The following is a 24,014-nucleotide window of genomic DNA, read 5'->3' as shown; positions in this document are numbered from 1 at the left end:
AAACAGTACCACCAGGGTCAGAATCCCAGGAGGCAGAATCCCCATCATCAGAAACACCAGCAACATCCAGTGTGACTGGGGTCCTGTCACAAGGGCAACCAGCACATGCTCTGAACACCTGCTCTCCTGGGACAAGGTTGATGCTTCAGAATCCCAAGGAGACTCTCGGTCCCATGGGTAGCTCAGTCCCTGACAATCTCTGGGATCCAGCCAGTCCCCAAGGCTTGTCAGTTCATTGATTCTGGGACAGCAGCTTCACTGATGCTCCCACGGAGCTCAAGGTACATGAGGACATGCGGGGGTCACTGCTTCAGTCTTCCCAGCGACACCTGCACCTTCTGGATCTCTCCTGAAAATTCTTCGGTCCCAACCAAGGGCCACAGTGACAGTGACCTCACGGACACAGTTCCCCTTATTGCCATCTCTCCACTAGTCACATATGGAATCCTTGACAGAAAGTTTTCAGCCCAGTTGGCCTCAGATAATAGAAATTCATTCCTCTACTCATGGATGTCTGAATGAGCTTTTTTTCTATCCTGAATATGCTGGACACAAAGAAGAGAGGTAGAGCTGTGTTCACCCCAGAGACAAGTCTGACCCCAAATTGTTCTTTCCTGGAAGCTCCCTCAGTGCTTGGTAATTGCATCACAGAGATGGTTCTGGAGTTCATAGAAATAGGTCCCTCATGGGATTTCACTGGACATCATGTCGGGCTCTCCTACCTGCAGAAAAATTCCACCATGCTATACTAATGACAAAGAAAACATGATTTTTGAAAAACTTTATCGACTCCTATTCAACCTCCAAGAGAAAGCCTCCCTTGTACATTGTTCCCACAATTTCTATCTCTTTTTCTCTGTAGTAAATACAGATCTGTGAAAAGTATCCTAGTGATTGTATCTGCATTTTCATAAGAACATTCTCATTGAGATTCAATCAATGTCACTGAGAGAAATTTTTTATACAGAAGCATACACCCATTTAGTTTTTAAAATTATTTTGTTGTATTTTTTTAATATGAAATTTACTGTCAAATTGGTTTCCATACAACACCCAGTGTTCATCCCAGCAGGTGCCCTTCTCAATGCCCATCACCCACCCTCCCCTCCCTCTCACCCCCCCATCAACCCTCAGTTTATTCTCAGTTTTTCAGAGACTCTTATGGTTTGGCTCTCTCCCTCTCGAACTTTTTTTTTCTTCTCCTCCCTCATGGTCTTCTGTTAAGTTTCTCAGGATCCACATAAGAGTGAAAACATATGATATCTGTCTTTCTCTAACTGATTTATTTCACTTTACATAATGCCCTCCAGTTCCATCCACATTGCTGCAAATGGCCAGATTTCATTCTTTCTCGTTGCCAAGTAGTATTCCACTGTATATATAAACCACATCTTCTTTATCCATTCAGCAGTTGGTGGACATTTAGGCTCTTTCCATAATTTGGCTATTGTTGAAAGCACTGCTATAAACATTGGGGTACAAGGGATCCTAAGCATCAGCACTCCTGTATCCCTTGGGTAAATTCCTAGCAGTGCTATTGCAGGGTCATAGGGTCGATCTATTTTTAATTTTTTGAGGAACCTCCACACTGTTTTCCAGAGTGGCTGCACCAGTTTGCAACCCTCAGTGCAAGACGGTTCCCATGTCTCCACATCCTCTCCAGCATCTATAGTCTCCTGATTGGTTCATTTCAGCCACTCTGACTGGTGTGAGGTGGTATCTCAGTGTGGTTTTGATTTGTATTTCCCTGATGAGGAGTGATGTTAAGCATCTTTCCATGTGCCTGTCAGCCTTCTGGATGTCTTCGTTAGAGAAGTGTCTGTTCATGTTTTTCTGCCCATTTCTAAAGTGCACACTTGGCTAAGTGGTGACTAACACATAAACCGTGTCACTGGAACCCTGTCAGAGCACCTGCTGCGGTCACTCCTTCCCTCTTGGAACTTCCTGCAGGTTTGCCCTTTGGGCTCTGTGTTCAGTGCCACACACAGGACCCCTGCAGACTCGTATCTGTGTTCTGGGGGGACAGATCCTGGGAGGGAATCACTAACCACAGTGTGTGGAGAACTGTCATCTCAAATAAGCAGACATAGTGACAGATGACAAAGATTTTTATTGCCCAGTGACCTTAGGAATACACACAGTTGTTCCTTCCCACAGCACCGAGGACAGAAGGAGAGCTTCTGTTCAGGCTGTGGGAACCTCAGAGCAGGAGAGATCTGGAAAGCAGTGAGGAAGCACATAATAGGAAAGAACACAGAATCCTACACAGAAGGGGCCACATGTCCTTTGGTACTCGTCACAGCTCCGGACATGATTCTGATCTAAGTGGCATTTTTAGAAATACCACCTCAGTCCTGACCCATGAAACATACAGGGAATCATGGCCTGGCTTTTCTGGAGGAGTCTGAGAAGAGCAGAAAGTCTGGTTTGAGGATATGGGAGGCTACCCAGAAGGATACCTGGCCTGGTCCTAGTAAAGGGGCAGTGGACAAAGCAATGGGGGGCAGGTGCTCCTTTTATGGGCTCTGGTTACCATTTTGCACAATGATGTTTCTGAGTCTGGACACAAGAGGGCTCACAGGGCCCATTTCTGAGGGTTCAGGGGTGATGAGACCTGAGACCTGCCACCTGCACTGCCTGTGCCCTCTGCTGAGACTCATAACTGTGACTTCTGCACAGCCTGGCCCCACACAGCCATTCCTCTGCCCACCCCCTGACATCCATGAGCAGAGGCACCTGACTCAGGTCCAGTGAGGGGTCAGAGAGCTGGGGTATCATTTGCATGGACAGGCCCACCCTCTCTCAGTGGATGAAAAAGGGACAGATTAGGGGAGGTCTGCTCAGCTGTGGGGCACAGAAGACAGGATCGGTGATGGTCTCCACCATGGCTTGGTCTCTGGTCCTTCTCACCCTCCTCGCTCACTGCACAGGTGATTGGATGTGGGGACAGGGGAAGGGGCTCTGGGAGGACACGTGGGCCCTGCTTCCACCCTCTTGTGTCCAGACCCCAGCTTCACCCTGTCTGTGTCTCTCCATTTTCCAGGGTCCTGGGCCCAGTCTGTACTGACTCAGCCATCCTCGGTGTCAGGCTCCTTGGGCCAGAGGGTCACCATCTCCTGCACTGGAAGCAGTTCCAACATCGGTAGCAATTATGTGAACTGGTACCAACAACTCCCAGGCACAACCCCCAAAACCATAATCTATTTGGATAATAGCAGACCCTCGGGGGTTCCTGAACGATTCTCTGGCTCCAAGTCTGGCAGCACAGGCACCCTGACCATCACTGGGCTCCAGGCTGAGGACGAGGCTGATTATTACTGCTCAGCATGGGATGATAGTCTGAGAGCTCACACAGAGCTCCAGGCCCGTGGGGAAGTGAGACAAAAACCTGCTGTCCCCACACTGATGCACTTTCCTTGTGCAGCTCCCACCTTCTGCCAACACAGCTGCTTCCCTAAAACGGAGGTCTGAAACCCAAACCAGTGAACTTTCTCTTGAGTATGTGTCCTTGTCCTCTCAATTCAGGCACCAAACCCTGTCTCTGTAGGAGCACATTTTCTGTTTGATGTGAACTGAGCAGAAATTCCTGGATGCTGGGGCCGGTTGCCCTGGGGACAGAGTCCTTGAGGATTGTGCCTGCCTGCTGGGGCTGCCGTAACATAGTACCACCCACTGGGTGAGCAAATCAAAAGATATTTATTTTCTCACAGTTTTGGAGGCTAAATGTCCAAGTTCAAGGTGGGGGCAGGTTTGATGTCCCCTGAGGTCTCTCTCCTTGTCTTGCAAATGGTTACATTCGTCCTGGGTCCTCACATGGCATTTCTACGTGTGCTCACCCATGCTGTGTACCTCTTCTATAAAGTCTATGAAGTCACAGTGTGGGTTTCCATATAGGAATCTACAGGGATACAGTTCAGTCCATATCAAAGCACCAGGACAGAACCAGTGACACAGAGTATAGCTGTGTCTGACTCAGTATCCTGAGTCAACCATCCACATGCTCTACATGTGTGGCATTGAGAGAACCCTCACTACATGACCTATGTGGGCTCGGGGCTCAGATCACAGTACAGAAATAACAGGGAAGGTCCCCATGCTCACAGAGCTGACACCGTCTTGGGGAAGAAAGAGGACACATAAGCCAAATGTACTGTGTCTCACACTGACTTCCCACATGGGGAAAATGTGTCTGCAGTCCCAGGTAATGTCCACACAACATAACGTCTGGATGACAGAGACCGGCCCTTACTGACCCACTGGTAAGAAACCCCAGTTTTCAGGATGACTGGATCAAACCACCCCACCCTCTGCCCTGCCAGCATCATGGCAACCGGGGAAGGGACACCTATTGCTTTGGGTAACACAGTGACTGTCTGGTGGGACCTGGACTCACTGACTAACCGTGTAGTTGGGAGAGTTGGGGTCCAGGTAGAAGAAAATGATGGAAGCTTCATGAAAGAAGTCCCAGCCACCTGTACCATCTTCCTTCCATCCTCCATGTTATTCAGGTCGGAGCATGGACTATGGACAATCTGCACAGGGGACACAGGCCAGGGTCTTTATGTCTCATAAAAGTACAGCTCAGCCCCCAGACCATTCTGATGCCCCTGCATCAGATCAACTCCAGCCCAACACACCCTCAGTGGCACGAGTATGCAACGCAATGCAAACAGTCCCATGAGAAATAGAGCAGAAAACATATTCCTACTATGATGGCCTCCTATTCCCAGAGGTTGTTAGAAGGTACAAAGTTTTCCAGAAACCCTAATGGTGACCATTTCTAGACCACCACGCACCTGAGACCTTTCTTTTGCTCTCACTCTGTCGGGTGAGGAACAGACTCAGGGGCCAGTACTGGAACCACTCCTTTTTTTCCACACAGTCCATATGGGGCTGCTCCTGCTCTCAGGCTCCCTCAGTCACCTCTGTGTCATTGCTGAGTGTCCCCACCTCACAGGGTCCTGGTCACAGGGAGCCAGATCACAGTCTGCCTGATTCCAATTCCACTGTGACTCTGCCTCTGAAAGACACAAAGCTTACTACTAAGAGTCAGAAATGAACTCTCCTGGTTTTCCCACACTTGGAACTCTCTTTGTCAGTGCTCCTCCTGAATGGTCTTTCTCTATTCATTAATGTCATGTTATATCTCCAGGACTAGGGTCATTTCTTTTCCCAAATTCCACTCTTCCCCTGATCCCGCCTCCCCTTTCCACTAATCACTTCATGAACCTATACCATCATCTCCTGTCTGTCGCCACAGTAATGTGGAAAAACACAGGGTCGTTAAAGAAGAGTTTACATCCTAGGAACCACTCTAGGATGTAGGAGAAGTTATTCATTTTTTAAAGAATTTTTTAATGTTTATTTTTTGAGAGAGAGACAGAGAGAGAGGGAGAGCATGAACAAGGGAGTGGCAGAGAGGGGGAGACAAAGAATCTGAAGCCGGTTCCAGGCTCTGAGCTGTCAGCACAGAACCTGATGTGGGGCTCAAAGTCATGAATCGTGAGTGACACCTGAGCTAAAGTGGGACACTTAAGCAACTGAACCAGCCAGGAGCACCTAGAAAAGTCATCTGCCCTTAAAGATTTCAGCCTCAAATGACTTTTTTTTTTTTGACATGTCAAATATTATTTTATTTATTTATTTTAAATATTAAATTTATTGTCAAATTGGTTTCCATACAAACCCAGTGTCCATCACAACAGGTGCCCTCCTCAACCCATTACCCACCCTCTCTTCCCTCCCACCCCCATCAACCCTCAGTTTGTTCTGTTTTTAGAGTCTCTTATGGTTTGCCTCCCTCCCTCTCTAACCTCTTTTTTTTTTCTTCCCCTCCCCCATGGTCTTCTGTTAAGTTTCTCAGGATCCACCTAAGAATAAAAACATATGGTATCTGTCTTTGTCTGCATGACTTATTTCTATTAGCATAACACTCTCAAGTTCCATCCATATGGCTACAAAAGGCCATTTTTCATTGTTTCTCATTGTCACGTAGTATTCCATTGTGTATATAAACCACAATTTCTTTATCCATTCATCAGTTGATGAACATTTAGGCTCTTTCCATGATTTGGCTATTGTTGAAAGTGCTGCTATAAACATTGGGGTACAAGTACCCCTAAGCATCAGCACTCCTGTATCCCTTGGGTAAATTCCTAGCAGTGCTATTGCTGGGTCATAGGGTAGATCTATTTTTAATTTTTTGAGGAACCTCCACACTGTTTTCCAGAGTGGCTGCACCAGTTTGCATTCCCACCAACAGTGCAAGAGGGTTCCCGTTTCTCCACATCCTCCCCAGCATCTAGTCTCCTGGTTGGTTCATTTTAGCCACTCTGACTGGCGTGAGGTAGTATCTCAGTGTGGTTTTGATTTGCATTTCCCTGATGAGGAGCGACATTGAGCATCTTTCCATGTGCCTGTTGGCCACCTGGATGTCTTCTTTAGAGAAGTATCTATTCATGTTTTGTGCCCATTTCTTCACTGGGTTATTTGTTTTTCGGGTGTAGAGTTTGGTGGGCTCTTTATAGATTTTGGATACTAGCCTTTTATTCAATATGTCATTTGCAAATATCTTTTCCCATTCTGTTGGTTGCCTTTTAGTTTTGTTGATTGTTTCCTTTGTTGTGCAGAAGGGTTTTTTCTTGATAAGGTCCCAATAGTTCATTTTTGCTTTTAATTCCATTGCCTTTGGGGATGTGTCAAGTAAGAAATTGCTGCGGCTGAGGTCAGAGAGTTTTTTTCCTGCTTTCTCCTTTAGGGTTTTGATGGTTTCCTGTCTCACATTCAGGTCCTTTATCCATTTTGAGTTTGTTTTTGTGAATGGTGTAAGAAAGTGGTCCAGTTTCTTCCTTCTGCATGTTGCTGTCTAGTTCTCCCAGTACCATTTGTTAAAGAGACTGTCTTTTTTCCATTGGATATTCTTTCCTGCTTTGTCAAAGATCAGTTGGCCATACTTTTGTGGGTCTAATTCTGGGGTTTCTATTCTATTCCATTGGTCTATGTGTCTGTTTTTTGTGCCAATACCATGCTGTCTTGATGATTACAGCTTTGTAGTAGAGGCTAAAGTCTGGGATTGTGATGCCTCCCCCTTTGGTCTTCTTCTTCAAAATTACTTTGGCTATTCAGTGCCTTTTGTGGTTCCATACAAATTTTAGGATTGCTTGTTCTAGCATCGAGAATACTGGTGCAACTTTGATTGAGATTGCATTCAATGTGTAGATAGCTTTGGGTAGTATTGACATTTTAACAATATTTATTCTTCCAATCCATGAGCACGGAATGTTTTTCCATTTCTTTATATCTTCTTCAATTTCCTTCATAAACTTTCTATAGTTTTCAGCACACAGATCTTTTACATCTTTGGTTAGGTTTATTCCTAGGTATTTTGTGGTTCTTGGTGCAATTGTAAATGGGATCGATTTCTTTATTTCTCTTTATGTTGCTTCTTTGTTGGTGTATAAAAATTTCTATACATTAATTTTGTATCCTGTGACTTTGCTGAATTCATGTATCAGTTCTAGCAGTCTTTTGGTGAAGTCTTTCAGGTTTTCCATGTAGATTATTTTGTCATCTGCAAAAAGTGAAAGTTTGACTTCTTTGACAATTTGGATGATTTTATTTCATTTTGTTGTCTGATTGCTGATGCTAGGACTTCCAACACTATGCTAAACAACAGTGGTGAGAGTGGACACCTCTGTCGTGTTCCTGATCTCAGGGGAAAGCTCTCAGTTTTTCCCCATTGAAGATGATATTAGCTGTGGACTTTTCATACATGGCTTTTACGATGTTTAGGTATGTTCTTTTTATCCCGACTTTCTTGAGGGTTTTTATTAAGAAAGGATGCTGTATTTTGTCAAATGCTTTTTCTGCATCTATTGATAGGATCATATGGTTCTTATCCTTTCTTTTATTAATGTGATGTATCACATTGATTGCTTTGTGAATATTGAACAAGACCTGTAGCCCAGAAATGAATCCCACTTGATCATGGTGAATAATTATTTTTATATGCTGTTGAATTCGATTCGCTATTATGTTGTTGAGAATTTTTGCATCGATGTTCATCAGGGATATTGGCCTGTAGTTCTCCTTTTTTGTGGGGTCTCTGTCTGGTTTGAGAACCAAAGTAATGCTGGCTTCATAGAATGAATCCAGAAGTTTTCCTTCCATTTCTATTTTTTGGAACAGCTTGCAAAGGATAGGTATTAACTCTGCTTTAAATGTCTGGTAGAATTCCCCAAGGAAGCCATCTGGTCCAGGACTCTTATTTGTTAGGAGATTTTTGATAACTGATTCAATTTCTTCACTACTTATGGGTCTGTTCAAATTTTCTATTTCTTCCTGTTTGAGTTTTGGTAGTGTGTGGGTGTTTAGAAATTTGTCTATTCCTTCCAGGTTGTCCTGTGTTGGCATATAATTTTTCATAGTATTCTGATAATTGCTTGTATTTCTGAGGGATTAGTTGTAATAAATCCATTTTCATTTGTGCTTTTATCTATTTGGGTCCTCTCTCTTTTCTTTTTGAGAATCCTGGCTAGAGGTTTATCAATTTTGTTTATTTTTTCAAAAAACCAACTCTTAGTTTCATTGATCTGTTCTGGGTTTTTTTGGATTCTATATTGTTTATTTCTGCTCTGATCTTCATTATTTGTCTTCTTCTGCTGGCCTTGGGGTTTCTTTGTTGTTTTGCTTCTTGTTCTTTTAGGTGTGCTGTTAGATTTTGTATTTTCTTTTCTTGAGATAGGCCTGGGTTGCAATGTATTTTCCTCTTAGGACTGCCTTTGCTGCATTCCAAAGGGTTTGGACCATCATGTTTTCATTTTCATTTGTTTCCATATATTTTTAAATTTCTTCTTTTTTTTAAAAAAAAAATTTTTTTTTCAACGTTTATTTATTTTTGGGACAGAGAGAGACAGAGCATGAACGGGGGAGGGGCAGAGAGAGAGGGAGACACAGAATCGGAAACAGGCTCCAGGCTCTGAGCCATCAGCCCAGAGCCCGACGCGGGGCTCAAACTCACAGACCGCGAGATCGTGACCTGGCTGAAGTTGGACGCTTAACCGACTGCGCCACCCAGGCGCCCCTAAATTTCTTCTTTAATTGCCTGGTTGACCCATTCATTCTTTAGTAGGATGTTCTTTAACCTCCAGAATTTGGATGTTTTCCAAACTTTTTCCTGTGGTTGATTTCAACTTTCATAGCGTTGTGATCTGAAAGTATGCATCTCAATTCTTTTATATTTATTGAGGGCTGTTTTGTGACCCAGTATGTGATCCATCTTGGAGAAGGTTCCATGTGCACTCGAGAAGAATGTATATTCTGCTGCGTTAGGATGAAAAGTTCTAAATATATCTTCCAAGTCCATTTGGTCCAGTGTATCATTCAGGTCCATTGTTTCTTTGTTGATTTTCTGTCTAGATGATCTGTCCATTGTTGTAAGTGGAGTATTAAAGTCCCCTGCAAATACCACATTCTTACCAATAAGATTGCTTATGTTTGCAATTAATTGTTTTATATATTTGGGTGCTTTCGAATTTGGTGCATAGATATTTATAATTGTTAGCTCTTCTTGATGGATAGACCCCATAATTATTATATAATGCACTTCTTCATCTCTTGTTACAGCCTTTAGTTTAAAACATAGTCTGTCTGATATAAGTATGACTACTCCAGTAGTAATGTAGTAATAATGTCTCTTGTTCTTTGTGGTCCTTGCAAAATTTCACTCAAAGAGTCCCCCTTAGGATCTCTTGTAAGGCTGCTTTATTGGTGATGAGTTCCTTCAGTTTTTGTTTGTTTGGGAAAATCTTTATCTTTCCTTCTCTTCTGAATGACAGGTTTGCTGGATAAAGGATTCTTGGCAACATATTTTTCTATTCATCACATTCAAAATTTACTCCCACTCCTTTCTGTCCTGCCAAGTTTCAGTAGATAGGTCTGCTACTACCCTTATGTGTCTACCCTTGCAGGTTAAGACCCATTTATCCCTAGCTCTTTTCAGAATTCTCTCTTTATCTTTGTATTTTGCCAGTTTCACTATAACATGTTGTGCAGAAAATCGATTCAAGTTATGTCTGAAGGGAGTTCTCTGTGCCTGCCTGATTTCAATGTTTGTTTCCTTCTCCAGATTGGGGAAGTTCTCAGCTATGATTTGTTCAAGTACACCTTTGGCCCCTTTCTCTCTCTTCTTCTGGAACGCCTATGATACAGATATTGTTCTATTTCATTGAATCACTTAGTTGTCTAATTCTCCCCTCATGATCCAGAATCTTTTTATCTCTCTTTTTCTCAGCTTCCTCTTTTCCCATAATTTTATCTTCTATTTCACCTATCCTCCCCTCTGCCTCTTCAATCCTTGCTGTGATGGCCTCTATTTTATTTTGCACCTCATTTATAGCATTCTTAATTAATCATTACTATTTTTCAGTTCCTTGATCTCTGCAGCAATAGATTCTGTGCTATCTTCTATGCTTGTTTCAAGCCAAGCGATTAATCTTATGATTACTACTATAAATTCTTGGTCAGTTATATTGTCTACATTTGTTTTGATCAATTCTTTAGCTGTCATTTCTTCCTGGAATTTCTTTTGAGGAGAATTCTTCTGTTTCATCATTTAGACTAGTTTTCTGTCTCTTATGTGTTTGAAAAGCTTGTTATGTGCCCTGCACCTGCAAGCACTATTATATTAAAAGGGGTCATACACTGTCCAGGGCCTGGCCTTTCAGGAGGTGTTTTTGGGAGAGTGTTACTTGCTCTCTGTTGTTGTGACTTTGATTACTTTATCTCCCTACTTGTAGTGATGTTTTGGACCCTCCACCTGGTGTGCTTTGATTTGTTCATTGAAGTAGCCCTATGGCCCATTAGGTTGTCCCAGTGGGTTCCTGGAGGCTTGACTGTCTTTTACCTCCTCGACTTTTGGGGTTCAAAGTCCTTTGGCTTCAACACTTCCACAGTCATGGACTCTCCCTTGTTCTCAGTTGTTCTTCAGAGCACATGCTTCTACTTGACGTGAACATTTTCCATTTTCCTATTAAAACTGGTATATTCATTCAATGTATTTCTGGTAGAGCCAATTTTGTATCTTCTTAAGCATACTTTTAATAGGAGTTATCTCTTACACATTTTTTTTTTCATTTTTTATTTTTCTACATGAGATCAACAGGGGGCTCTGTGGGACAGCCCTGCAGTCCATACACAGCTGCTTAGTGAATACCATTCACTCAGAAGAAGCCAGGCCTGGAGGCTTTGAGTTGTCTCACACGTGCTTCCTTGCAGAGCTCTCTCCCCAAGGGTTAAGCCACCTCCAACTTCTTCAGTGCCTGATGTGAGCTGAGCTCCAGCACCAGGGCTCACGGAAGGACTGGGAAGTCACTGGATGGACCTCATTTGCATGGACAGCCCCATCTGTGGCAGAGGGTGGAGAAGAAAAAGAGGCCTGGAGCAGCCCAGCCCACTGTGGGGACCAGGGGCTGTGTCACCATGGCCTGGACTCCTGTTCTCCTTGTGCTTCTGTCTCACTGCACATGTATAAACAGGCTTCAGGTACCACGTTACAGTTCTCAGCCTCCATCAGCCCCTCTGGCTCAGATACTGAGAAACTTTACTCTGGCCCCTAGCCCATCACCCATGAGTGTCTGTGTTTGCAAGTTCCCTGTCCCAGCCTGTGCTGACCCAGCTGTCCTCCCTCTCTGCATCTCCGGGAACAACCAGAATCACCTGCACCCTGAGCAGTGGCTTCAATATTGGCAGCTACTACATAAACTCGTTCTGGCAGAAGCCAGGGAGCCCTCCCTGGTATCTCCCAAGCTTCCACTCAGACTCAAATAAACACCAGGATGCTGGGGTCCCCAGCCACTTCTCTGGATCCAAGGATGCCTCAGCCAATGCAAGACTTCTGTTCATCTCTGGGCTGCAGCCTGAGCATGAGGCTATTACTGTGCCACAGATCATGGCAGTGGGAGCAGCTTTTGTTACTCACAGTGACTCAGATAAGGAGGAAGTGAGACAAAAACCTCTGAGCCTCCTTTATTGAGAAGCTTCTGTGGAGGCTCCTGTAGGGGACATTCCTCTGTGGTAAGACCTGTCCTTGAGGAGGAAGGACTGGCACACAGATTATGCTATTGCCTGAGACAGCACAGGTGTCCCAGGAACACACACAGGTGAAGGAATAGAGCCCAACTGCACATTCCTCAGGGTCTGGAATATATTAACAATAATTAACAGTTTTAAAGGAAAAACCTCAGCCTTTCCTTCCTGCTTTGTCTCCTGTACCACTGTGGTAAAAGAAGGATGTCCTGTCTATTTCAAGATCCTTCTACCTGGACTAAGATTCAAATTAACATGAGACAAATTAACAAAAGAAAGTCAGATTTAATAGCACACATAGAGAGAATCCACACAGACATGGAAATTCCAAAGACATTCAGGCAAAGTGAGGTATGGTAGGGTCCTCTCCCTAAGGAAAGAAAAAAAAAGCCTCAAGGCAACCTGACTATATGCATAAGTGACAACATTCCTCACAACCTTGTAACGTGAGACCACTTAATCAGACTACATGTTTGTGCATTACCATGTATGGGAGAAAAAGAAGTAAAAAATATATAAAAAAAAAAAAAAAACTATGCCACGTGGCGTTCGGTCCTCAGTTCTTTGGGTACAAACCCAACTGAGTGATGCCGGCAGAAATAAAGTTGCTTCCTGGAAAGAAAAGCCTTGGTGTCACAACTCTGTGGGAGAATCCTGCTACATTACTTGGGGGCTCATGTCTGGGATTCAGAGATGGTGCATTTCCACCTCCTTTGCCATCAGGGATACAAACCTCAGAGCCGCACCTGGTGCCAGCGAACCGCTCGATCTGCAGGAGACTTGCCCTTCCGCGAGCCAGGGCAAGGACCCCGTGTGTGCCAACAGGACCTGTGAGGCCCAGGAACCAGCTCAGGGAGCACCACCCATCAGACTGGTAAGAACCCGGGTTCATTTTGGCAGACCTGCCCCAAGAGGCAGAAGGGGAGCCTGATCACCGCCCAGAGTTGCCCTAGTAGTTCCACAAGGGATGAGGAATGAAGCCGCAAACTCTAAGGGCTGGGCGGTGGGTTGGAGTCACCATGTGACTGTGTGTGGGGACTTGTCTCTAGTTCATTTCCTGGGTCAGTGGCTCTGATAATTAGAGCCAACCGTCTCTGGTTATTCTACCTCAGAACGGGGACTTTAAGGAGTATTCCCAAGCAGCTGCCAAAACTCCTTTTGTTTCAGGGAAATTCCCTGCATTCTCTGGACTGACATGGACAGCGTGATTCCCCTAGTTGAAAACAAAACAAAAGAAAGGAAACCTGGAGTCTGCTCCTCTGTCTGAGTTGACAAGATTTCAAACAGGGAATTCTCTTTCTCTGCCTTCTGCGGCCACCTCTCCTCTTCTGCCTTCCCTTCCGCTCCTCCTTTTCTGCACTACCTGGGGGTCAGCCTGCGTGACGGGCTCCTCAATGCCTCAGGAACCATCAGCTCCTCCTCCCACCCTAGAGGTCTTGGAGCGAAGACCCCACACTTCAGATTTCCCCACTGGTGCCTCAGTTAAAAATACCCAGTGGGACACAAATTTATTAACTTTTAAATAGACACAGACGGAACATATTTGGTATTTAAATGGATTTAAGTTTGTTTGTTTAAAATAGACATGTCTTGGGGCGCCCGGGCGATTCAGTCGGTTGAGCATCTGACTCCAGCTCAGATCATGATCTCACGGATCAGGGGTTTGAGCCCCACATGGGGCTCTGTGCTGACAGTTCAGAGCCTGGAGCCTGCTTCAGATTCTGTGTCTCCCACTCTCTCTGCCCCTTCCCTACTCCAGCTCTGTCTCTCTTTTTCTCTCAAAAATAAACATTGAAAAAAGTTTTTTAAATAATAAAATAAAATAGAATAGAAATGTCTTTAGAGTTATCAGCATTAAATACATAAAATGTTTTTCTACTTAAGGGTTTCTAAAAGTCAAATAAACTCTTATTCTCTCTGTTGCAATTTGTCAGCAAAAAGGTGACTTAAAACGATGGTTAATTTGGTCTGTCTCAAGGCTTTCACGGGTAATTGTTAAGATAGCTTTCAAAGTCTTTGGTAACCTAAAACATTAAAGTTTTGCTTACATGATAAATTGAGGTTGAATTCATTGGCTATCTAATGAGATAAGGAGCTAAAGCACTAATTACTAGATGTGGGTTTGTGCTTCTGACTTGTTGCAGAGAAACCAAGGATATTTGGATCTGTGGGAAAATATGTTTTATGCTTAATGGATTCGTAAGTTTGCCATCTAAAAAAAATTCTGATGTAACGTAGAATTCACAATTGGTTACTATTTAGTTTTCACTGGAGGCTAAGGTTTCTAAGAGTTAAAATTCTGCTAAATATAGTTAAAACTGATAAAAATAAGAAAAGCAACTCTGTATGTAGAAAAGTAGCAGATATAAGAAACGGAAATATATTTTTGTTGAAGGTAAAAGAAAGTAATTTTGTCCTAAATGAGACTGGTTATTTGGAGAGAAATGGCTTGGGACAAAATCTAAACGCAAAGAAAAGTTGTAGAAGGTTCATGAAGGGAAATCTTTAAAAAGAAATTTTATGTGCAGTCAGGACAGATTAAGGTTAAAATAAATGGATTTTAATAGTACACTGGGTTAGGATTAAAATTCCTCCTCCTTTATCCAAAGGCTGGGAAAATGATGGCAATACCCTTGGTGCCAGCCTCCAAATCCTCCACATTTGTGTTGTTCCTGTTTAGCAGAGGAATGGGTGCCTCTGCCCTATGAGGGAGGGATGATAAATGAAGGACTTTTACTAAGATACATGGGAGCCATGTTACTAAACTTAGCCCACTGTATGCCAAAAATGGACATCCACATGGCTGAAACATATTTATGTGGGCATTATTGGAAAAGGCAGGGGAATAGACCTTGACTTTGGCCCTTTAACACCCTCCCTCAACAGCCAATGATCAATATATATGTTATTGTTGGACAAAAAAATAAAATTACTGCATCCTATGACACCTTGCTTGGTCACAAACCATACCCTCCAAGGTCTTGCAGGTAGGAAACGGAGGGATAAGAAAAAAAAAAACAGGAAAGACCAGGTCAGCTCTCAGAGGTAGGGTCAAGCCTGGGTAAGAATGAGTACTCCCAGCACCTCATGAGACTGACAGGGCTTTTGGCTGCCAGTGGCATAGCTAGCCAAAATGCAGAGCCAGGAGATGAGGTTTCTCCTGGCCAGCTATAGGAAAATGAGATAAGGGACAACTTTTCTTCCTTTTTCCTATAGATGGGTAATTCCCCAACCAAGGCCACTGGAATGCATTATGATTCATTTTCTTCTGCACAAAAGCTTGGCCCCGATACAAATTGGAAGAGGAGCCCGGCCACCAGAGGGAAATATCAGTGACAATACTATCCTACAATTGGACTTGTTTTGCAAATGGGAAGGGGAATGGGGAGGATTCCCCTATGTTCACTGTTTTGGGGCCTTAAGAAAAAAATTGAGATACATATAAGCAATGTAAGGTGGATCCTAATTTAATGGCAACCCTTTCTAAAATCCAGCAATCAGGAGGGGAAACAATTAAGGTCCCTGTATCCAAAACAGACCTAGAGAAGGAGGAAGGGAAGTCTTCCACCTCAACCTCCTCCTCCTCGGGTCCTCAATCTATATTTAAAAAAATAATACAGTTCTTCTCCCTGCTACCCGCCTTATCCAGGCCCTCCCCGTAATGTAACAGGCATGCTTCCCTTACAAGAAGCTAGAATGCCAAAAGAAAAAAACCTTTACATTACAAGGTTTAAGACAGATAAAAAAAGATCTAGGTAAATTTTCTGATTGGATAAGTATATAAAGACTTTTCATAATATTATGTATGTTTTTGAGTTGACCTGGAAAAATACAATGCTTTTGTTAAATCAGACTCTTAATGAGACAGATGTGTTGAAAAAAAATTAAGGAAATCTAAGATTTAGCCCTTAAATTATGCTAAATTAGCCACTATTTTACAAACACAAAATGAGAGCCCAATGGCCTTCCTGGAGAGGTTGAGGGAGGCTCTCATTAAATATATGGCTATCTCCCCTGACACCCCTCAGGACAAATTTGTCACTCAATCAGCCCTAGATATTCAGAGAAAATGCAAAAATTGGCTGTTGGCTTTGAAGGAACCCTGGAGGAGCTCTTATGAGCTGCCAATTGGGTATAAGAAAAAAACAAAACCAAAAACAGAAAAGGAGGCTTAAAAAAAAAAAAAATCTGAGGTCTTAGTTGTGGTCTTATGTACTACGTCATACTGGACTTCCTGAGGTCCTGGCACCAAGTGCCATTTATATAGCCGTTCCAAACACTAAAATGAGAATGTCCTCAGAGGGGACAACCAAAATGAAAACCCCATAAGCCATGTCCCTTACGTGGAGACAATCACTGGAGATCTGAATGCCCTTGGGGACCTCTATCTGCAAGGGTTCGAATAACCAATGTCCCTGGAAGGGACCAAGGCCTGGGGCTCTTCACGGTGGCTCCCCTGAAGCAACCTGTCTATCAGAAACCCAGAACCTCAGGTAACTCTAAATATAGAAGGAACAGTGGTTGATTTCCTTCTTTTTTTTTTTTTTTTTTTTTCAACGTTTATTTATTTTTGGGACAGAGAGAGACAGAGCATGAACGGGGGAGGGGCAGAGAGACAGGGAGACACAGAATCGGAAACAGGCTCCAGGCTCTGAGCCATCAGCCCAGAGCCCGACGCGGGGCTCGAACTCACGGACCGCGAGATCGTGACCTGGCTGAAGTCCGACGCTTAACCGACTGCGCCACCCAGGCGCCCCGCCTGCTATATCAATTATTAAAGGAGACTCAATCCACCTACTCTTCCCCCACCAAAAATAATAATACACTGGGGTCTGATTCCTAGACACTGTCTCCAGCTCTTGGAATGGTTATAAACAGAGCAGGGCAATTACCATTACCAAGCTCACAGAGCTAAAAGATCATTAAGACACAGCGTAAGGCCTTTCATTCAGGGAGGGACAAAACTTATCAAATGGTCCAAAGGATGTTTACTGGGAAAAAAATTTGTCAAGGACAGTTCTACAAGTAGTATCAGTCTGTAAAGTATGTCTTAAAAACAATCCTTCCGGGGCGCCTGGGTGGCGCAGTCGGTTAAGCGTCCGACTTCAGCCAGGTTACAATCTCGCGGTCCGTGAGTTCAAGCCCCGCGTCGGGCTCTGGGCTGATGGCTCAGAGCCTGGAGCCTGTTTCCGATTCTGTGTCTCCCTCTCTCTCTGCTCCTCCCCCGTTCATGCTCTGTCTCTCTCTGTCCCAAAAATAAATAAACGTTGAAGAAAAAAAAAAAAAATTTTTTTTAAAAATAAATAAAATAAAAATAAAAACAATCCTTCCAACCACAAACTTGCTCTCCCAGGCAACCAAGGAACTGGAGGCTATCCAGGAAAGACTAACAATTAGGTTTCACTCACGTGCCAAGGTCTAAGGAATTCCAACATCTGTTGGTATGGATTGATACTTTTACTAACTGCGTAAAGGCCTTCTCCTGTGAGACAAAAAAGGCACAAAAAATAATAAAAGTTCTGCTTTATAAAATAATACCCAGGTTTGGATTACCTAAAATTTTGCAATTAGTGGTAAATGGCTGCTTTGACTCTTTCTCTAGTAGAACTCCTGGCTCTTAAAAAAGTTTTACACCTCAAAATAAAGCAGACTTTCTTCTTATACTCAGCAAGACTCTAAATAACACCTCACAAGCATTAGATGCTTTAAATTTTTTTAATTAAATTAGGGCCAAACTCTTGAAAATTGATTACCTACTGCTCCTGCTCCTCCATCACCTGGGTTATGAGAGATTCTCTGACATATGTTGTTTACAAAGTCAGGGTCTCTCCTAGATTGTCTGACAGGTTTGATAAACTATACACATTATCTTAAGATGCCATCTTGTTGGCCAGTATAATCTTTACTTTGTGTTTTTCTCTTTGTGTCTGCTAATGCTTATGCCGCCTCATGCCTGCCAACCTTCCTGTAAAACCATACTGTGGGCCACTCGGCTGACCCTTGGGTAGACTCTAACTGCTGTACCCCTACACCATCCATTATCAGCTTGAAGAAGCCAGAATGGTCATCATCCCTGTTCCCTAACAGCAGTTATAGGCCCTATTCCAGGGAAGAAATAAATAGGGAAAGGGTTAACATTAGGCAGGGAGAGATAAGGGACCTTCAGGAAGGCAGACTGCAACTGCAAATGGGAAGCTAAAGAAACAGATGGGGTTCTCCCTTTATAAAATCCTTTATGAGCACCCTCCCCCCATTATCAAGGGCATAAGGGGGGATCTAAATGAGATAGACAATCTAACCCTAAGACAACAGATGCGGGCCCTTGGTTTTACCCTAACCACCTTACACCAGTGGGTCAGGGAACGATTACCTTAGGCCCCAAGCTGGTCCTCAGCACATTCTGCAGCCCCAGGCCCATTCTGATGCTGACCACCTGTGCCACCTGGGCTTGGGCCACCTTGGCTTTGGGATTCAGGGTCTTCTTCATGGTCACCACAAATAACCAGCACAGGAAAAGGAGGAGATCCGGCATGCAAAGTGTCCAAAGCTGGCTTGTAGGTAATTATTTTTGACAAAGTTGAAAAAATCTTTTAGAAGGATAGCCTTTTGGACAAATGACCACAGAACAATTAGATATCCATAGGGGGAAATTAATTTCACCTAAGCCTCTCTTCTTATTAAAAAAAGAAATCATTAAATGTATCCTAGACTTAACTGTAAAACATAAAGCTATAATCTTTCAGAAGAAAACAGAAGAAAATCTACAAGATCCAGAGTTTGTGTAAACATGCTTACCTACATATGTCAATATTCTAAATTGCATACAAATGGAGAGATATGATGTTGCAGTATCATCTCTGGAGTGCCAGCAACTTACGTTGTAATTTAGGTGAACTTTGCATCTCACATAGACCAGGACTCCTTCTGAGAGTGAAAAACACTACAGTAATCATGGACAGCACTATGGAATCACACTATCAGTAAATCAGATCACAGATGTGTGAATAGATAGGGACCTGGTGAGTTGCAGAAACCAGCTGGGCTCTCAGGGCTTTGGGCCTGTGACCGGCAGGTGGCTCTGTGAGACAGCCTACACAGCTGCTCAGTGAGGACCATTTACTCAAAGGAGCCTGGACCTGAGGACCAGGTCTCCCTGCTGAGAACTTAGCAGCTATGTCCTCTCTGGAGTGGCAGAGTTCCCTGAGGAGGGACCTGTGTGTTGTCTCAACAGATGCTTCTTCCCAGGGCTCTCCCCAGGGGTGAAGTCAACCACCATCCTCTTCAGTGTGTGGTGTGAGCTGAGCTCCAGCACCAGGGCTTAGGGAGGGGCTGGGCAGTCACTAGCTGGAACCTATTTGCATGGACAGCCCCTCCTGCGGCAGAGGGTAGAAGACAAAAGGAGGCCAGGGGCAGTCAGGTTTACTGTGGGAACCAGAAATTGTGTCACCATGGCCTGGACTCCTCTCCTCCTAGTGCTCCTCTGTCACTGCACATGTAAGGATAGGCCTTGGGGACAAGTTCTCAGTTCCCAGCCTGCATCAGCCCCTCTGACTCAGAGCATTGAAGAAATTTACCCAGGCTTCTGCCCCATCACCCATGCATGTCTGTGTTTGCAGGTTCCATCTCCCAGTTTGTGGCGACCCAGCCGCCTTCCCTCTCTGCATCTCTGGGAACAACAGCCAGACTCACCTCCACCCTCAACAGTGAAAGGATTGATATTTACCCCATATTCTGGTACCAGCAAAAGCCAGGGAGCCCTCCTCGTTACCTCCTTACCTATGTAACAGACTCAAATAAGCATCAAGGCTCTGGGGTCCCCAGCCGCTTCTCTGGATCCAAAGATGCCTCTGCCAATGCAGGGATTTTGCTCATTTCCGGGCTTCAATCAGAGGATGAGGCAGACTATTACTGTCAGTCATTTGATGTTGGTGACGGACACAGTGATAGAAGTAGATGAAGAAGTTGGACAAAAACGTCAGACTGCTCTAGGGGGCGCCTTGGTGGCTCAGTCATTAAGCATCTGATTTCAGCTCAGGTCATGATCTCACAGCTCCTGAGTCTGAGTCCCACATTGGGTGTGTTTGAGTCCTGCTTTGGGTGAGCTTGAGCCCTGCTTCTCTCTGTCTCTCTCTCTCTCTGCCCCTCCTTGGATCCTCGGACTGCTCTGGGTACTTTCCCATTTTAAAATAAAATAACTTTGACATATTCTAGTGTTAAAACTTTGACATATTCTAGTGTTAAGAAGAAACAATAGGCCCAAAATGGAGTCACTTATATTAAGTTCTACAAAGACTTCATACCTAACCTACCTGTAGTTTCAGTCTCTCCAGGAGTTGAGTTTTCAGCCAAACCATCAGGAATTTCCCGGTCAGCACGAGTGATGTAATCTGCCTGATGGGACTCCCTGCCGTTCCCCTAAGGGAAGGTGACCTTGCCAGAAACAACCCTTTTTCTGACTGATACCTTCCTTGTCCCGCCCAGCTTCTCCCTATGAAAGCCTCCATTTCCTAGGACTCCTCTAAGCACCTTCTTTGTCAGATGTGATGTTGCCAGGCTCCTGAATGGATGAATAAAGGCAATCAGAAATTTCAACTTAGTGGGCTGTATGTTTGTCCTTTAACATTAGCTACACCTGGAAGTAGATTCTGATCCACTCTGGATCTCCTCTCAATTTCCCATTTAATGTTCTGATGTCTTAGGAAAACTTAAAACAAAAAGAAAACTCATGATGACAACAAAACTATGCTTTTTGATCCATATTTCATACGACCAGAACCTCTGGAGTGATATTATTATTATTATTAATCAATAGGAAGAAAAATAATTGTCCCTAAGAAAGCTTCTCTCGGGTCAGATGTCCCTGGGCCATTCCAGCAAATTGACAGACCTTCTAGGGCATAGAGTGTGCTCTTTGTAAGGTCAGGGCAGAGCACTTCGCTTCCTTCCCAGACTCCTGTGCTGGGCACTGTCCAGGAGGATGGTGGCCCAGTGACAAAGGGACTCATTGTGAGGCGCTGTATGAGGACACAGGCCCAGGAGGAATGGCAGGCGTGGAGCTGGCCTGGCAAACTGACAGGGTGCCTGAACCTTCAGTTGGGATGTCAGAGAGAGGGGTGTCAGGCACAGGTTGGGTTGAGGGTCAGGTATGGGGCCCTAAGGACTGACAACTACTTTGTATAACGTAAGAGGGTGAATGGGGGGGGGGCTCCACCATCACTGGAAAAACTCTGAGCTTGCTCCAGGGAAAGGGGTGAAGTAGATCCCATGGGTGTGACTTTCCTACAGCTGAGCCCACTCAGGACCCAGGAAAACCACTGTGAGTGGGATTTCCCAGGCCCAGTAAGAACTAGCCTGTGTCCTACCTTGTCACCCTCAATTTCCAGAGTGATCACATGCCCCACACTATGGGGTCCACATGCTGTTGTCTATTTAAGTGTATGTGTACATCTCGGAGCATGTCATTGAAGACTAAATATTTTGTTTCAAAAGGGAATCTCAGTGTCACAAGTATTGTTCTCTGTTTTTCAAAACAAGTTATTTGTTGGAAAATGACCTGCCCTCCAACTGTGGTTGAGAAAGAAAATTTCAGGGTGAGGAGGACAAAAGCTGGCTTGTTGACAATAAACACAGGCACATTTTTGACTTGACATACCTTACCCATCCATTTCTACCACTCCTGAGTCATTTGACACTTCTAAAACAATTTATAATTTGTTCCAGGTTAAATCAAAAAGAGCAAAGGGTACAAAATATCAGTGATAAGGAGTGCCTGGGTGGCTCAGTTGGTTAAGGATCTGACCCTTCGTTTCGGCACAGGTCATGATCTCACGGTTCGTGGATTCAAGCCCCACATCAGGCTCTGCACTGGCAGTGTGCAACATTCCTGGGATTGTCTCTCCCTCTTTCTCTCTGCTTCCCACCTCCCATCTCAAAATAAATAAATAAACTTTTAAAATAATTAATGTTATATAATTAACATAATTATTTAATAATTATTATTTAATAATAGAATAATCAATTAAAATAATATTGTACACTTAATATAAAGGAGCATATTAGAAGTTTAAATTTAGTAAGTCATATTTATGCAAGAATAGAATTATGAATTTATATAAATGCTTCTCATCATTATGGATATTACATACTTCTTTTCTGTGTGCAGCTAAGTCTCTGTACTTAGTGTCCTCTGTCTCTATGGACTCACAAGCCATCTCTCTGTCATTGTGTGTATGAAAGGTGCTTCTTCACTGAGAAATTAAGAAAAACATATCACAATATTTTCACAGTGCATTTCTGTTGTGGTGAATGGGTCGGTGAATAATTATATGTTACATGACATATACCTATATATAATTATTTTTAATGTTGTATTTTAGATAACCCCAAAAATGTAAGATGTGTGTCTTTGGTAAGAAATAGACACCCAGTCACACACATTTTTATGATTTGTTCAAGAAAATTAGCCACAGGAAGGGGAATGACCACACACAGAATTTATGGGACACTTAGAAGTTTTAGGACAAAATGAGACAGTTACCATGTTTACAACAAAGTCAGTATCATTCATGGTATGAAATGTTATAGTACACATGCCCATCATCACTGACTCACTTGACAATTCTCTATGTGTTTGAGAGAGAGAGAGAGACAGAGAGAAGTAGAAAAGTTTTCTGAATATTTTCCTTGAGAAGGTAGGTGCTGGGGACAGTCAGAGGCAGCTGTGCGGGTCCCCAGGCCTCTCCTAGAATACCTTCTCAGGACACCCCACTACCAAAGTATTTTCCAGTCTAATGGGTGGTCCATGTCATCTTATGATGTGAGGGTCCCTATGGAAACAGGACTTTGTGAAACCCCGCTTTTCTGTCACTTAGCCTCAGCTTAGCCACTCAAAGTGCACTTTTGGGGTCACCTGAGACCCCCAGACCTCACCCCCTGGATTTATTCCTCAGTCTCTCCTCCCACCAGGTCCCAGCTCCACCCTAAGCTCTGCCCTCTTCATGGAGACCCATTCACCTTCAGGTCAGGGTTCCAGCCCCAGGTCCTCCTGAAACAGCTGTGTTGAGATATGTGTCCCAGGGAGCTGACCTCTGTCTTTCTGTCCATGCAGAGCAGCCTCTTCTCAATGCCTTCGTCCATGGTCTTTGTTGATGGAACCCCTGCAACCCCACCAGGGATGTACAGGAGAAGAATACAAGGTGAGACCAGGAATATGAACATGCCTCAATGGAAAATGGGGTCGGGGGAGAAGGAACTTCTCCGTCTTTTCAAATGATGGGATGTGGCTGGTCCAGGGCCTCTTTCTTTCTGCTGTGCTGACAGCAGGACACATCCCCAGGTCACAGGGCTCCCCAGCCCCACTAATGAAAACCCATGAGTAAGGGTCCCTAACTCAACATCTGAGACCATTCTAGGGATCTAAGGGGTACATAGTGGTAAGAAGTTTGCGGCCTAGTGAGGGGCTCGAGTGGGGGTGGGGGGATCCCTCTCATTTTTGAGGAGGGGGTGGTGGAAACCAGGCCTGAGCTGGCCAGAGCTAGCCTGCCCCTCGCCCAGGCAGGATGCTGACATTGCCTTTCACACGCAGTGAAACCTGTACCAGGGCCAGCGGGGGCATTGTGGGCACATGTCTGAGCCACATGGGTGAGACCAGAGCTGTGTACTCAACACCTGACTGCTTGACTGGTGGCCTCTGCTCAGGGACCCTGTGTGCTGTCTCAGGGCTCTCCCCAGGGCTGTCCCCAGGGCTGAAACCAACCTCCATCCTCCTCAGTGTGTGGTGGGAGCTGAGCTCCAGCACCAGGGTTCAAGGAGGGGCTGGACTGTCACTGTCACCTATTTGCATGGACAGTCCCTCTTGTGGCAGAGGGTAGAGGAGAAAAGGAGGCCTGGGGCAGCCCAGCCCACTGTGGGGACTGAGTGCTGTATCACCA

General features: G+C 44.3%; 4 protein-coding genes, 1 pseudogene and 2 gene segments (V, D, J or C); 6 read left to right on the top strand and 1 right to left on the bottom strand.

Moving 5' to 3' along the window:
- LOC123587584 (immunoglobulin lambda-1 light chain-like) overlaps nt 1-24,014 on the top strand; it is an 876,584-nt gene that overhangs the window by 370,298 nt on the left and 482,272 nt on the right. The gene's annotated exons all lie outside the window — the stretch shown is intronic.
- LOC123587589 overlaps nt 1-24,014 on the top strand; it is a 511,389-nt pseudogene that overhangs the window by 18,547 nt on the left and 468,828 nt on the right.
- Nucleotides 1-24,014, top strand: part of LOC123587586 — a 1,001,573-nt gene that overhangs the window by 518,545 nt on the left and 459,014 nt on the right.
- Nucleotides 1-24,014, top strand: part of LOC123587588 (immunoglobulin lambda-1 light chain-like) — an 824,513-nt gene that overhangs the window by 346,372 nt on the left and 454,127 nt on the right. The gene's annotated exons all lie outside the window — the stretch shown is intronic.
- The window catches only part of LOC123587590 (immunoglobulin lambda-1 light chain-like), a 577,236-nt gene that overhangs the window by 107,602 nt on the left and 445,620 nt on the right, over nt 1-24,014 (top strand). Inside the window, exon 3 of the mRNA XM_045457521.1 lies at nt 18,292-18,296. Coding sequence (XP_045313477.1) covers nt 18,292-18,296 — 5 coding nt within the window. The remainder of the gene's footprint in view (nt 1-18,291; nt 18,297-24,014) is intronic.
- The window catches only part of ZNF280B (zinc finger protein 280B), a 101,437-nt gene that overhangs the window by 12,522 nt on the left and 64,901 nt on the right, over nt 1-24,014 (bottom strand). Inside the window, exon 4 of one of the 2 annotated variants that reach the window (XR_006707399.1) lies at nt 4,814-5,020. The exons of the other annotated variant lie outside the window; for it this stretch is intronic. The gene's annotated coding sequence lies outside the window, so the exon portion shown is untranslated. Of the gene's footprint in view, nt 1-4,813; nt 5,021-24,014 lie in introns of those variants that run through there. 2 annotated transcript variants of the gene reach the window in all.
- Nucleotides 19,466-20,114, top strand: LOC123587601. The segment is given in 2 exon segments: nt 19,466-19,578; nt 19,701-20,114. Coding segments are annotated over 2 exon segments (387 nt in total).

The sequence above is a fragment of the Leopardus geoffroyi genome, chromosome D3 (genome assembly GCF_018350155.1).
Source record: "Leopardus geoffroyi isolate Oge1 chromosome D3, O.geoffroyi_Oge1_pat1.0, whole genome shotgun sequence".
Taxonomy (NCBI): domain Eukaryota; kingdom Metazoa; phylum Chordata; class Mammalia; order Carnivora; family Felidae; genus Leopardus; species Leopardus geoffroyi.
The sequence above is the reverse complement of the archived record's forward strand: the minus strand, read 5'-3'. Positions and strand labels throughout refer to the sequence as shown.